Genomic DNA, 15,891 nt, shown 5'->3' with positions numbered 1-15,891 from the left:
AGAAGCTATCTCAGTACACCCCCCTCCGGGACACCGCGACTCGGTCAACATTCTGCCCACCTCACCCAACGGTCCGTTTGACTCATATTCTGGACGGGATCAGCTCACATCGCCAAAGGCCAGGCCGCCGGCAACGCCGTCTCCCTCCTCCGTGCCAGCGTACGCATTCCGTTAATTAATCAAATCATAAGGAAACAACAATTAAATCCGAAATAAAAAATCCCATTTTGTAACATATGCAGGCGGTGAGCTCGAACCAACCAAGCATGCTGATATTGCAAGAGACGTGCGCCGACGCGTCGGGCGCGATGGTGGTATACGCGCCGGTGGACGTGCCGGTGATGCATCTGGTCATGAACGGCGGTGACTCGGCCTACGTGGCGTTGCTGCCTTCGGGGTTAGCCATCCTCCCGGACGGCGGGGAGGGCTCTCTTCTCACTGTTGGATTCCAAATCCTCGTAAACAACCAGCCGACGGCGAAGCTGACGGTGGAGTCGGTGGAGACCGTCAACAGCCTCATCTCCTGCACGGTTCAAAAAATCAAAGCCGTAGTGTTCCACTACGGGAACTAATTACAAAGCACCCATCGATGTATCGATCGTATATATAGAAAAGCACGAATCATGGAGATAGATCATCGATCGAATTAAATAGAACAGTAAAAATTACAATGAATGGAGAGATGGATTCAAGAACGAACCGCGCGTACGTGTGGCCTATGGTGGTGGTTCGTGTATTGACTCGGTTTCATGAATGTTATGATATTGTTTCCTTTCTGACCACCAATCGACTCCTGCACGAGGTGGGAGTACTTGAGCGAGCTAGGGAGGGGCATTTGTTTGATCTTGTTGTTCGATTGTGATGGGCTCATATGTGCAATGATCGATCGGATGCAATGAGTAACTGCTGTACGTTTCTTTCGATCTCGATTCAGATATGAAGTCGAAGACGAAGAAGTAGTTTTTATTGGACATGGATTAATGGTGTGTTTGTTGGGTTGTCCTGATGTATGTATGCATGGACGACGTCTCGCCTCTCTGCCATAGTGCCATGCATAAACGTAGGCAGGCCAGTGCCAGCGGAGCGCATTAATGCCGTCGTCTGCAACTCTGCTCATAAATTAATGCTGCGACCTCGCCGATAGAGATCGATTGATGCTGGGAGATCGATTGCCTGTTTCCTTCGTCTTATCAGCCTGGGAGTCCAACCCACCTTTTGCATAACTAGTTGATAATCAGATTTATTTTTCCACTTCCTATCAGAGTTAGAAAGTCTTGTAGATATGTCCCCAGGGCGTAGTACAGCTGGGGGTGCATGATTTCATGGTTGAAAGGTTCAAGATTCGATCCTCGGAGTATCATTGTCTGGGGTTAAAGTCCCGACTATGCGCTTTCAGCTGTGTACCTGCATTTACCTCCCTCCATAATCGTAGGACCGACTCTAGGGGGGCCGCTGATGTGGCGGTTCCACATTTTTTTAGAAAGTCTAGTAGATATATATATTTATAATTGAATCTTAATTTCATTGATGATCTAAAATATTTTTAGAACTAAAATGCACAACTAAAAATACAAAGAAATTTAATCTATCCGATTTAACGTCAGGAGATGGACTCACTATGTATCCGCATCCGGGCTCTTTCGAAAGGTCGGTTGTTCGTCAAATAAGTTATGCTTGGGCTGATTTAATTATGTTAGGTTGGCTCTTATCGAGTAGTCGAGTCCTATCTGATCAAACGATTGTAAGGTATTGCAATTGTCGGGTCAATAGTTATCGGGTCAACAGTTGTCAAATCTAGGGTTTATCGAGTCGGTAGTGTTGTTGGATCGAGCAATGCAAGGATAGAGTTATAAACGAGCCAAGCCAAGTAAAGTTTTAGATCTAGTGTTCAAACTTGCTTGCTAAGGTAACCGAACCGAGTTAAGCCAAACTTAAAATAAATCAAGTCGTTGAAATGATTATTCAAGCTTTACGTAGTTTATTTTTTATAAACTTAGTTTTGTTCAAGTTTGGCTTGAGCTTGGTTCATTAGATGTTATCTAGCTCTTGATTCATGTTTGTTGATTATATTGTTTGAACCAGATGGTGTCTCTTTTTTCTTTCTCGGGCTCCTCCTCTCTAGAAAACTAGGTCGCCTTCCCAAAACGTGAGATCTAATAGTGAGGAAATCAAATTCGATCATTGTTAGCTACCTCTCCATTCATTAATCGCTGCGTACTTGTTGGAAGGCAATTAGGGGACCATATTTGACATCACTACAAGCTTTTCCATTCAGATGATAACACATATCCATTAGTAGGCGAGCATGGGACCAGATCTGACATATACTACTCTCCTACCATTCAGAATTAGTTGGATCATGCTCTGGATGAGAAGTTTCAATGATTAACAATTCTTTAAATTTAGGTTAATACATTGGATCTAGCTTGTATTACAAGTTTACAGGATAAGAGAAGTCCAAGAAAGTCGAATACCAGATTCTTGGCAAGAAGGAGTTCTTATATGTCGAAAGACGGGATGCAAGGTAAGAGAAGTCCAAGAAGATCAAGAGTTGGATTCTTTGCAAGAAGAAGTCCTTGTAAGTCGGAATACTGGAGTCCTTGTAGGTCGGAAGACTGAATGCAAAGCAAAAAAAGTCTAAGAAGATTGAGAACCTGAATCATAACAAAAGATGGGAACCCGAGCAGATCGCGAGATTAGATGCTAGGGTAGATGAAGACCCGGAGATGAAGAAGCTCCAGGCACAAAGTCCAATAAATAGGAGATTCATCTGACATAAGATAATTGGATGTGCTTAGTAATGTGCTTGAGGGTTTAGAATTGGAAAAAAAAAAAAATCCTATTTTAGGTGTATCAATCGATTGACATAAATTGCTAATCGATTGGTAATCAAACTCAAGCACACAAAATCATTCCAAATCGATCAACTAATTGATTAGGAATTTCCTAATCGATTAGTGCAATCTATAAGGATCTTTCTGTAAGTACCCCGGGTTAATTTTGATGTGATCATTTGAGTTAAGTTAGGTCCTGTATTATTTTGATATCTTATGTCAAAGTGTGTAGGAACTTAAGAATATAAGAAATCCAATGGAAGACGCGGTGAGCGAGAAGGATGTCATAGGAAACGAGTCGATGGCTCAGTGCATCCGAGGGATGAAAAGTTACGAAAGAGTACATTGGCATACCAGAAGGATGCTCGTTGGAGCATTTGAGGGATGAGTGTTAGTGCATGAAGCACCAGACAATCGAACCTAAGTTTTGATTATGGCAAAGAGTCCAAAGTTAAGGTTGTTGTCTAATAAGGTTGAATAAGTTTGCAAGAAAGTCCTAAGTGTTCTTAAGCAAAAGTTTTAGTGGATTCTAGGCAGGTGAAAAGTCCTAGGAGAAGGTAATCCTAGGTCCTAACTGCGGTTAGACAAGATGAAGTCTTGGTGGGTCAAGGACTTTGGGCGAAATCCTAGAGTCGGGGACTCTAGGTGCGGACATTCAGCATAAAAACCTGAAGTCTCGGACGTTGAGTAAAAGTCCAGATGGTCTGAAGGACCGATCTGGCAAAAAGGTAAACTCTCCTAAGAGGAGTAGGTGAGGACGCGTTCTCCCGAGGAGGGAACAGTAGGCGTCGGTTCGACTTAAAGTTTCAGCGAAACTCAAAGTCAGAACCGGACAGTTAGAAGCTGTCAAATTTATATTTTACATATATTTTATACTGTCTGGACTAACTTTATTTTGTAGGAAAATAAGTTGCTGAAAAAAGTCGATCCAAGCGCTTGAAAGGGGTTTGGGCGCCCGGAATGCCAAGACTTAGCTCGTCGCCAGGTTGGAGCGCGCTGATTGGATGGGATGACGTCACGCTCTAGGCGTCCAGAAGGGATCCAAGCGCTCGAAACAATCTATATAAGCAGCATTCAACCAAGAGCCAAAACACAACTTACATTTGCGATTGTTTTCCTGCGCACTGCTCCGAAGATGTTCCTACGACTTCACAACGTGACTCCGACAATAGAGTGACACGACTCCAACAACTCCGACAATGACCGAGCAACATAACTCCGACAATAGAGTGACACGACTCCAACAACTGAAGCACAACCTTCCAGATCCTAGAAGTTGTTGGTATACTTTTAATTACTGCACTTAAATTATAAATCCATTGTATTTGTCTTTGTAAAGATTTGATGAATTGATAGTGAATTGTCCAATGAAAGCGGTTAACGATCGCGGACCTTGGAGTAGGAGTCATCACAGACTTCGAACCAAGTAAAAACAAACTGTGTTAGTTGTGCTTGTTTTTTCCTTCTGTCTTTCTTTCCGCTGCATTGTCTCTGATTGTGTTTTTAGAAATGAATTAGCCATGAGCGCTATTCACCCCCTCTAGCGCAATGATCCTACAATTGGTATCAGAGCAGAGTACATATCAATGGGAGAATGTATATGATCAATTACTATGGATGATGCACACTTTAAAAGATTATCAATTAGATTATAAAAATATAAAAATTTCAATTGATAACATAAGCTCCATCAACTTAACTAAAAATCCAATCCACCACTCAAGGACTAAACACATAGAAGTAAAACATCATTTTGTAAAGGATCATGTAACTAAGGGTGACATTGTACTTGACTATGTTGAGTCTAAGTCAAACCTAGCAGATATTTTTACAAAATCCTTACCTAAACTTGAGTTGAGTGCACTTAGAAGATAATTAGGTATGTACTTAGTAGAATAGATTTTAATACTTGCCTTTACACTTTGCTCTTTCAAAAGTTATGATTTTTTTTTTCAAAATCAGCTTAGTTTTAAAATTCTAGGAAAAATATTTTCAAAATTCTAACTTTTTTAGCATTTTCAAAGGATTGGACTTACTATAGGTATCTACTCCTAGAAAGCATGTACCCCTAGCTTTCAGCCAGACCATCTCACAAGCACACTAGGAATACCTTGCTTGTGTATGACAAACATTTAGAACAGTGTGAGATGCATAGGATACTACTTGGACTTCAAAATACTTATATCTGTGCATCAACATAAGTCTAGGCAATAAATATCAAGTTAAGTTATTTATTTTAGTTAAACTAACTGGAACTCTTGCTTAACTTGACTAACCAAGTGAAAGCTACTACCTCATGGTAAACAGTTAGTAGCTAAAGGTTGGACATTTGTTTAAAGAAAAGTAGATGTTTGTTTTTGAAGATTTTGTTACTTTAAATACTCATGCTTAGACTCTTAGGACCCTAAACTTAGAACACTTAATTTTGGCATTAACCAAGGGGGAGTGACAAGTGCTAAGACATTAAGTTAAATAGTCTCTCAAAGTTAAAAGTTTTTTTTTTCTACTTTTCAAAATCTCAAATATCCTTTAATTTTTTTTTTAAAAAAAAATCTTGCAAAAGCTAAGTGTTTAGTTAAATTTTTCGAAAAAAAATCTTGTAAAAGATAAGTGTTTAGTTAATTGTTTTTTTTTTTTTGCAAAAGCTAAATGTTTAGTTAATTTTTTTTTAAAAAAATCTCTCAAAAGTTAAGTGTTTAATGTTTAACTATCTTTGAAAAGCAACTTTAAATGTTTTTCAATAAGTTTTGAAAAAGTATTTAAAGTTTTTTTAATATCTTAAAGAAGTTTTTTCTATAAGTCAAGTATTTAGTAATTTTTTTTTAAAGAAAATCTTTAGAAATTTTCCTAAAGCTAAGTATTTAAATTTTCTTAAGAAATCTTTCATATTTTTAAGTTTTTTTTTAAAGACTTAACTAAGTGGTTTAAATTCCTTTCAAAACTTAAATTATTTATTTAAGGGGGAGCTTATTGCCATAAAAGAGATTAAATTTTTTTGCAACTAGATTTTTTTCTCTCACTTAGTATTTTTTTTATGTATATCAAAGAGGGAAAGAAATGTTAATGTTAAGTTAAACATATAACCTTTGATTAAGAGGGAGCATAAGGGAATCATATAACTTTTGATTAAGGGGGAGCATAAGAGAATTTTTTTGTCAAATTATTTTACTTATGCATAAGTTTTTTTTTTTTTGCTTAAGTTCTATCCTTTATTGTTATGTTTTACTTAACTTTGAATCAAGTTATCATACTCAAAAAGAGGGAGATTGTTGGTGCAGGGAGTACCATACGATCGAACCTAAGTTTTGATTATGGTAAATGGTCCAAAGTTAAGGTTACTTGTTATCTAATAAGGTTGAATGAGTTTGAAGGAAAGTCTTTAGTGTTCTTAGGTAAAAGCCCTAGTGGATTCTAGGTAGGTGGAAAGTCCTAGGGGGAGGTAACCCTAGATCCTAACTATGGTTAGGTAAGGCGAAGTCTTGGCAGGTCAAGCACTTTGCGCGAAATCCTAGAGTCGGGGACTCTAGATGAAAATCCTGGTGGTCGCGGACCAGGTGGAAGTTTGGACGGGCTGTGGAGCGGATGTTCAGCATGAAGACCTGAAGTCTCGGATGTTGAGTAAAGGTCCAAATGGTCTGGAGGACCGATCTGGTAAAAAGGTAAACTCTCCTTAGAGGAGTAGATGAGGACGCGTTCCCCTGATGAGGGAATAGTAGGCGTTAGTTCGACCTAGAGTTTTAGCAAAACTCAAAGTCAGAACCAGACAGTCAAAGGCTGTCAAATTCATGTTTTACATATATTTTATACTGCGTGGACTAGCTTTATTTTTCAGGAAAATAAGTAACTAAAAAAGTCGGTCCGAGCGCCCGGAATGCCAAGACTTATCTCGTCGCCAGGTTAGAGCGTGTTGATTGTACGGGTTGACGTCACGGTCCAGGCACCCGGAAGGGATCCAGGTGCCCAAAATAGCCTATATAAGCAGCATTCAACCAAGAGCCAAAACATAACTTGCATTTGCGATTGCTTTCTTGTGCGCTACTCCAAAGACATTCCCGCGACTTCACGACGCGACTCCGAAGATCGAGTGGCACTACTCCGACGACCGAGCTACGCAACTCTGACGATAGAGTGATGCGATTCCAACAACTGAAAGCACAACTTTCCAGATCCCCAGAAGTTGTTGGTATACTTTTAATTACTACACTTAAATTATAAATCCATTATATTCGTCTTTGCAAAGATTTTCCGATATGATAGTGAATTGTCCAACGAAAGCGGTCAATGATCGCGGGCCTTAGAGTAGGAGTCATCACAGACTTTGAACCAAGTAAAAACATACTGTGTTAGCTGTGTTTGTTTTTCCTTCTGTCTTTCTTTCCGCTGCATTATCTCTGATGATGTTTTTCCCAACAATTTAACCACGAGCACTATTCACCCCTCCTCTAGTGCAACGATCCTACAATGAGAAGCTGGAAGAAAACTTCTCCAAGAGAAGGTCGGAATTGAGTTCGGGTGAGCACAACTCTGGATGACCGGAGCATCACCCATGTGGAGTTGGGTTCGGACAAGTCAACTTTGAAGCTGACTTTGGATCTGCCAACTGTCAGGATGGAGGTGTTGGGACCTTGACGCCCGCTAGAGGGGGGGGGGGTGGATAGCGTCTCACCCAAATCGTCGCTTCCTACGCTTGTTAGTGCACAACGGAAACAAAATTACTAACAAACAAAAGGAAAGCTAACCCTAGAAAACAATAAACAAGAAGCAAACCCAATGACACGTTGTGTAACATGGTTCGGAGATGAATCTCCTACTCCACGGCTATTCGTAAGGTGGACGATCCTGATCCGTCGGTGGATGACTCCCCAGAAAACCTCCGGCTAGCTCAAGCTCCTTGTCGATGGAGAAACCTCACCATAAACACTTGAATACAAGCACACCGATCACACGAGGGCTTGGGAGACTCTAATAGGCTTTAACCAAGTCTATTTCGTCAACCATAACTAAGCTTCCAATGCTTAGTTATATAGGCCACAAGTTAGAAAACTCCGTCTAGCAGTCGACTATCCTCTGTGGAAATCCGACCGTTACATCCGAACGGCTCGATACCAGTTGACTGCCAAAACATGCAGTTGATTGCTCCACACTGACCGAACGAACAGAATCATTCTGTTCGCACCCAGTCGACTGCATGGTCGACTGTACCAGTCGACTGCTAAAACATGCAGTCGACTGCTACAGTAACGCTACAGTACTGCTACAGTGAAACCCTGGAGTCTAGTATTTGACCCTCGAGTACATTCGCTCATCACTCATCCTCACCTGACCAACCTAGACCTAGCCTTCTAGCCTCCTCCATCAGCCTTGCGTCCCTCAGATGCCTCCCCATCCTTCACGTCTTACCTTTTGGAGCTTCCATCGGCCATATCATTGTTGTCGGGTCTTCCTTTGCCAAGAGGTCGCACCTCTGGGACTTCATCCATTGCCAAGTCACACTTGGACTTACGTTGTCAAGACTACATGCTTGGACTTACACCGCCAAGACTCATCCTTGGACTTTCCTCCTTTGCCAAGATCACACTTGGACTTTTCTTGTTGTACCTGTATCCTGCACACTCACAATGCATATCAAATACAATAATAAATCTAACTTAAACATTTGCCCAAACATCAAAACTTAGGGTACCCAGATTACTCCAACAATCTCCCCCTTTTTGATGTTTGACAACCCGTTTAAGTTAGGAAAATAATATAGCAATAATAATGCAAATAAACATGCAATCTACACATGCATAAATCATGGAACCTAATCCTAGGCTCCCCCTTCACCTAAGCTCCCCCTTGAGCTAGGATTTCTTGCAAAGGTAAACTTCTACCCATTTGCTAATAAATGAGCAATCGCTCCCTGTTCACCTAAACTCCCCCTTGAGCTAGGATTTCTTGTAAAGGTGTGTAGGTTTCCCACTTAAACCTAAATTTCTCCCCCTTTGCCATACATCAAAAAGAGCTCCAACAATATCTCAATTATTGGACTCTTTGACCTCTAATGACCATAAACATCATGTATTAATCCCCCATAAGATTACATACATGTTCACCACTCTTTTGGTCATTTTCTAATGTAAAAAAAATATTTTCAGACCGTATCAGTCGACTGCTATAAGCCCCAGTCGACTGGCATCGTCAAAATGAGCTTATAGAGACATTCTGTGCTCATGAACAATGTTACCAATCGACTGGTATAAACCCCAGTTGACTGTCATTGTCAAAATGTACTTACAGAGGTCTTCTATGCTCAAAATTACTGTTACCAGTCGACTGGTAACTGTACTAGTCGACTGGTACTCTATGTTGGCAAAAATCAATCTTTTTGACCCACTTTCAGAAATGTGCCAAAAATTTCACAGACCTCCAAAAAATCTCAAATTTTGTGGAGAGGTCTATTTTATCCATGTTTACTTGGGAAAAATATATATATAAATATATTTTTCACAGATCCTAAAATTGACACAAAATTCAAAACTAGCTAAATGGTTCAATTGAACCTTGACCTAAAGTCCTAGTTTTGGCTTCCTCTTGATGTATCTGCCCATAATAAATCATAATGCATCCCTAGCATTGGTTTATATGACATATATACATCAAGAACTAATTTTCATGTAATATGACCCCAATGTCATATTTTCATGCATGAAACTTAACCCAATTGTGCCAACCAACTATAATAGAGACTCAAATCCATCTCTAATCCCTTTGGCACATCTTAGTTCACTTGAGATCATTTACCATATGTCCCAAAGACTCTTTGAGCTCCCCCTTGAACTCTTAATCTTAGCCACCTCCCTAAGTGACTCATTTACTATGGCTAGACCACTTCGATGCACCTCAGGTGACACTTGACCTACAAAACTCACCTTCTTAACCTTAGACACCTTGTCTTTGGTGAGTTTCTTCTTGTCCTCCACCTTGGACACCTCATCCTTGCCATAATTATATGTCACCCTAGCATATTCCTTCTTATTGGACTTGGATGACTCTCCCTTGTCCTTGGTCACTCCTCCCTTACCAATGTCATGTGCCACCTTAGCACTTGACCTCATTTTGGTCTTGGAGGGACCCAATTTGGCATTTTTGGATCTTTGACCACTCAAATACATGTCAAGTCCTTTAGGTCCAATAATGAACCTCTCTAGGACTTTCTCCATTTCCTCAAGCTTTGCCTTCAAGGCTTGATTTTCTAATTTTAGGGTTCTAACCCTAGAATCAACATGTCCATCATGGACATTCCTAGACCTACCCTTTCTAGGCATGTGTTTCCCCTTCTTGGGATTAATGCTTAGGTTTTCACCCAATTTCCTTCCCTTAGGCAAAGTGGTTTGGGTCTTATTAGGTCTACCCTTAGTGTATGATTTCTTAGGGTTATCTACCATGTTAACCCTATTTTTATTATTATACCTAAATCCATGATTATGTTTAGGTACATAATCTATATTATTTCTAACAAGCATATAAGAATTGGAGCTTGGATTAAACTTCAAAATAGTGATTACCTTCCCTTTTACCTTTGAAGCTCCCCCTTGACTTGTGCTTCTCTTCTTTTCCCATTTTTTCAAGTGCGCCAATTTCTTGAGTTTTCCTCTCCTTGGGCACTTTGTGTGGTAGTGACCCCACTCGCCAAATATAAAGCACCTAATATACTTCTTAATTTTCTTCTTCCTATGACTCACATTAGTTTCTAAATAAACTTTAATGAGTTTAGGGTTTACCTCCTTTACCTTCTTGAGCGAAGGGCACCTACTTTTGTAGTGCCCCATCTTACCACACTCAAAGCATTTGATGTGGTCCTTTATGCTCTTCTTGGTAGTTGAGGTGGAGGGTTGAACTTCCAAGATCTCCTCTTCCTTGGATTGCTCTTCTTCCTCTTCACTTGAAGATGTGGATGGTTCCACTTCTTCCTCCCTTGAAGATGTGGATGATACCTCCTCATCTTCCTTCTCCTCCTCGGATGTTGAGCTCGTGTCAACATTCGATTGATCCTTCTCTTCTTGGACCAATGAGTCCTTCTCCTTGGGTTTCTCCTCTTCTTGGATTTGTGTAGGACTCTCATGAAGTGCAATTACCTTTTTCCAAAGGTCGCTTGCGTTTTCGTATTCACCTATATTCAATATCGCATTAGGAGGTAATAAATTAATTAAAATTCTAGTTACCTCCTTGTCCATCTCCGATTGCTCCCTTTGCTCCTTGGTCCAATATCGACGTCGGAGACGCTTTCCCTTCTTGTCCGTTGGAGCTTTAAATGGTTCCTCTAACGCAATCCATTGGTTCCAATTCATTTGGAACCACATCTCCATGCGATTCCTCCAATAGTCAAAGTCCTCGCGCTCGTATGGAGGTGAGATCAAGATGTCCCATCCGAGAGGTCCCTCCGACTCTATCTTCTTCCTCTAGCTGCTCTCTTGGCGATTAGTCCAACAAGAGCTCACCTAGCTCTGATACTACTTGTTGGGACCTTGACGTCCGCTAGAGGGGGGGGGGGGGGGGGAATAGCGTCTCACCCAAATCGTCGCTTCCTACGCTTGTTAGTGCACAGCGGAAACAAAAATACTAACAAACAAAAGGAAAACTAACCCTAGAAAATAATAAACAAGAAGCAAACCCAATGACACGTTGTGTAACATGGTTCGGAGATGAAGCTCCTACTCCACGGCTGCCCGTAAGGTGGACGATCATGATCCGTCGGTGGATGACTCCTCGGAAAACCTCCGGCTAGCTCAAGCTCCTTGTTGGTGGAGAAACCTCACCATAAACACTTGAATACAAGCACACCGATCACATGAGGGCTTGGGAGACTCTAATAGGCATTAACCAAGTCTATTTCATTAACCTTAACCAAGCTTCCAATGTTTGGTTATATAGGCCACAAGTTAGAAAACCCCACTTACCAGTCGACTGCCAAAACTAGCAGTCGACTGTCCTCTATGGAAATTCTACCATTACATCCCAACGGCTCGATACCAGTCGACTGCCAAAACATGCAGTCATCTGCTCCACACTGACTGAACGAACAGAACCATTCTGTTCGCACCCAGTCGACTGTGCGGTCGACTGTACCAGTCGACTGCTAAAACATGCAGTCGACTGCTATAGTACTGCTACAGTAACGCTACAGTGCTGCTACAGTGGAACCCTAGAGTCTAGTATTTGACCCTCGAGTACATTCGCTCAGTACTCATCCTCGCCCGACCAACCTAGACCTAGCCTTCTAGCCTCCTCCATCAGCCTTGTGTCCCTCAGATGCCTCCCCATCCTTCACGTATTGCCTTCTGGAGCTTCCATCGGCCATGCCATTGTTGTCGGGTCTTCCTTTGCCAAGAGGTCGCGCCTCTGGGACTTCATCCATTACCAAGTCACACTTGGACTTATGTTGCCAAGACTACATGCTTGGACTTACACCGCTAAGACTCATCCTTGGACTTTCCTCCTTTGTCAAGATCACACTTGGACTTTCTTTGTTGTACCTGTATCCTGCACACTCACAATACATATCAAATACAATAATAAACCTAACTTAAAAATCTTTGCCCAAACATCAAAACTTAGGGTACCCAGATTACTCCAACAGGAGGCACCTTCAAGGAGCTAGACGCGCCCTCATGCCTCATGGAGGAGGCGCCCTGCTAGAGCTGGAGGCGCCCTTGCGACTCATTAAGGAGGTGGCCTACTAGAGCATTAAGGAGCTCTCGCTCCTCCCTTGGAGATTGCCCTAGATCAACCGAGGTGCCTCCTAATGATCAAAGTCGTTGGTTGATTGTTGGAGTTAGGATAAAGTTGTATCCACACTAGAGGCACCTCCAGCTAATCTGAGGTGCCTCTAGGCCATATCAGCATAACAGTAACAACTTCCAAGAGGCTATAAAAGCCCTAGGAACTAGGAATTAGGCATCAACTCTTGTATTTGTTTCCTAGCTAATTTCTTGAGCTGTCAATGTCCGTAAGAGGCTATTCTGCCTTCCACAAAAGAGGTTTTTAGTGAGCTTTTTATTATCTTAGATTAACAACTACTTAGGTTGTAACCAAGTAACTCTTTGAGCCTTCTTATCTTTTTAGTTATTTCTTTTATATTAGTTATTTGTTTTTGCTAATATTGTGTCATTGCTTAGTTTAAATAACAAGAGATTTTTTAAACTTATTTTTAGGGCTATTCACCCCCTTTAGCCAACATTACTTGGGCCTACAAGTGGTATCAGAGTCAAATCACTCTAGAAGGACTAATTGCCTGGTAAAGCAATGACACAATGGCAAGACTAAGCATCTACCCGACAAAGTTCGAGGGAGAGTTCATACTCTAGAAACAATGGATTAAAGTATTTTTTTTTAAAACAGATTTTCTTTTAATAATAAAATATGATTTTTTAGTATCTAAATATCAACATAGAGAAGAAAAGAAAGAGCATATGTGGAACAAGAAGAAGCAAAATAATTTCATGGTAAATGAGAAAGCTGAATTCCACTTGCTGAGTGTTCTTCCACCATAAGAAGTCAATCGGATCAACAGCTACGACTCAGTGAAAGAACTCTAGGAGAAGTTTCCAGAGTTGCACCAAGGAAACTTGGAGGCCAATCTCGTAAGACAAGACCTATTTGGGAATCAATTGACGAACCTCTGACTGAAAGAAGGAGAGTTGGTCACTCAATTGTACACCAAACTGAAGGAGCTCATCATTGGACTCATAAATCTTGTAGAAATAGTAACGAACAGAGACTGCATAAGGTATGCTCTTAATGTTTTCCCAAGGATCTCGGATTGGACATCAATAATCGACTCCTACTACATCTTTAAAGATCTAGAGGTAAGTACGTTAGAAAACTCATTTTCTACATTAGAACTTCATGAATCCAGATGTGCAGGACTAAGAAAAGAGCCAAGTCAGAATATCGCCCTAAACTCAAAAAGGGACGAACCAGACTCTGAAACTTCTCTTGACGAAATTGAAGAAGCTTTTCTGGTAAGAAAGTTTTCAAAATTTTTAAAATCTAACAATTTTGACAAGAAACAAGAAACAAACTCATTTCAAAGTAAAAGGAAGGTTCAGTGCTACAACTGCCAAGACATGTCAAAAATAACTATTCGAAGCTAAAAAGTAAAGGAATGGACAAAGAGCCAAGTAAATCCAAGCACAAGAACTTAAAAGCAACGTGGAACGAGTTCTCATTTGAGTCCGAGCTAGAAGAATACGCTAGGCTAGCACTAATGGTGGATCATCAAGAAGAAATGAAAGCTCGTCCAAAATGAGCATTGATAAAGGGGGAGATACATCGAAAGAAAGCAACGGTGAAGAGGAAACGCTAGACTATGAGAACAACACGGTAAGTGAGGTACGTTCCTTATCTCTCAAAAAATTATACGAGTTCATAAAAATTTTCATTGATTCATAACATATTAATTATTATGAATTTATTGCCAAAAATTATATTTTGATAATTAAAAATTATTGAAAATTATTTTTAAAAAATTTATTTTTTCTGTGGTTGATCATTATATTTCAAATAATCAAAACAAAAATTAGTATGATTTTTTGAAGTCTACAAATATTTTTAACATTAAATTTTCAAAAATATAAATTTCTGTCTCTAAATATTTATTTTGATAATAGAAGAGAACAATTTGTTCATGAAACTTTTTATATTAATCTGAAAATTTATCTTTGATTCTGACAATAATTTTTAATGTTTCTCAAAAAAGTTAAAATAATTTTAAAATCATTTTTGGAAAATCTGAGACGTAATTTTAAAAATTAATTTTTTAGTGTACGATCCCTAGAAATATTTTAAATTTTTTTTCTACCTCTGCTTATTTTTTTCCTTTTTTTATTGTGATCAAATGGGGAGAAAATATTATGTTTAAGGGGAGGTTTTAATATCATATTTATTTTGATTAAATCTTTTTAAATGCCATATTTAAATTTTAATTGCATGTCATTGGTTTTTTAACCCTAATCTTAACTCGGATTGATGCACATCAAAAAGGAGGAAATTGTAAGTAGCCCAAGTTAATTTTGATGAGATCAACTGAGTTAAGTTAGGTCCTGTATTATTTTGATGTCTTGTATCTAAATATGAAATAACTTAGGAACACAAAAAGTCGAGCAGAAGATACGACATGTGAGAAGGATGTCACAGGAAGCGAGTTGATAGCTCAGTGTATCCTAGGGATGAAAAGCTGCAGAAGAGTACACTGGCAAATGAGAAGGACAGGCACTGAAGTGTTAGAGGGATGAGAAGCTTGAAGGAAGCTTGCTCGAGGAAAATATCAGAGTAGGATTCAGAAGAGCTCAACTCTGGATGACCTGAACATCACCCATGCGGAGTTGGGTTCAAGCAAGTCAACTTTGAAACTAACTTTAGATCTGCCAGCTACCAGGATGGAGTTACCTCTAAGGAGCTGGAGGTTCCCTGCAGGAGCTGGAGGCGCCCTCATGCCTCATGGAGGAGGCGCCCTACTATAGCATGGGGCACCCTCGCACCTCCCTTGGAGGCGCCCTGGATGATCTAGGCACCTCCCAACGACCAAAGTCATTGGCTGACTATTGGAGTTTGGATAGAGTTTTATTCATGCTGGAGGTACCTCCAGACCGCATCAGCACAATGGTAACAACTTCCAAGAGGCTATAAAAAGCCCCCAGAGCTAGGAATTAGATATCAACTCTTGTATTCATTTCCTAGCTAATTTCTTGAGTTATCAACGTCTATAAGAGTCTACTCCACCTTCCATGAAGCAGATTTTTAGTAAGTATTTTATTATCTTGGATTAACAACCACCTATATTGTAACCAAGTAACTCTTTGAGCCTTTTTACCTTTTTAGTTATTTCTTTTATGTTAGTTATTTGTTTTTGCTAATATTATGTCCTTGCTTAGTTCAAATAGAAAGAAATTTTACTAATATATTTTTAGGGCTATTTACCCCCTCTAGCCAGCATTACCTAGACCTACACTTTCTTCATGAATATAGAAGCATTCCAAATCGATCAACTTAATGACTAGGAATTGCCTAATCAATT

The 15,891-nt window shown here is 40.0% G+C and overlaps 1 protein-coding gene across 1 annotated transcript; it reads left to right on the top strand.

Moving 5' to 3' along the window:
* Positions 1 to 35: 35 nt before the first annotated feature.
* Positions 36 to 624, top strand: LOC122037969 (homeobox-leucine zipper protein ANTHOCYANINLESS 2-like). The gene is made up of 2 exons (XM_042597476.1): positions 36 to 159; positions 243 to 624. The coding sequence occupies exon 2, from the start codon at positions 267 to 269 to the stop codon at positions 570 to 572; it is 306 nt and encodes a 101-aa protein (XP_042453410.1). The 5' UTR covers positions 36 to 159; positions 243 to 266; the 3' UTR covers positions 573 to 624.
* Positions 625 to 15,891: the final 15,267 nt, after the last annotated feature.

The sequence above is a fragment of the Zingiber officinale genome, chromosome 1A (assembly GCF_018446385.1).
Source record: "Zingiber officinale cultivar Zhangliang chromosome 1A, Zo_v1.1, whole genome shotgun sequence".
Classification (NCBI taxonomy): Eukaryota; Viridiplantae; Streptophyta; class Magnoliopsida; order Zingiberales; family Zingiberaceae; genus Zingiber; species Zingiber officinale.
Note: the sequence above shows the minus strand (reverse complement) of the source record. Positions and strands in the feature narration are given on the sequence as shown.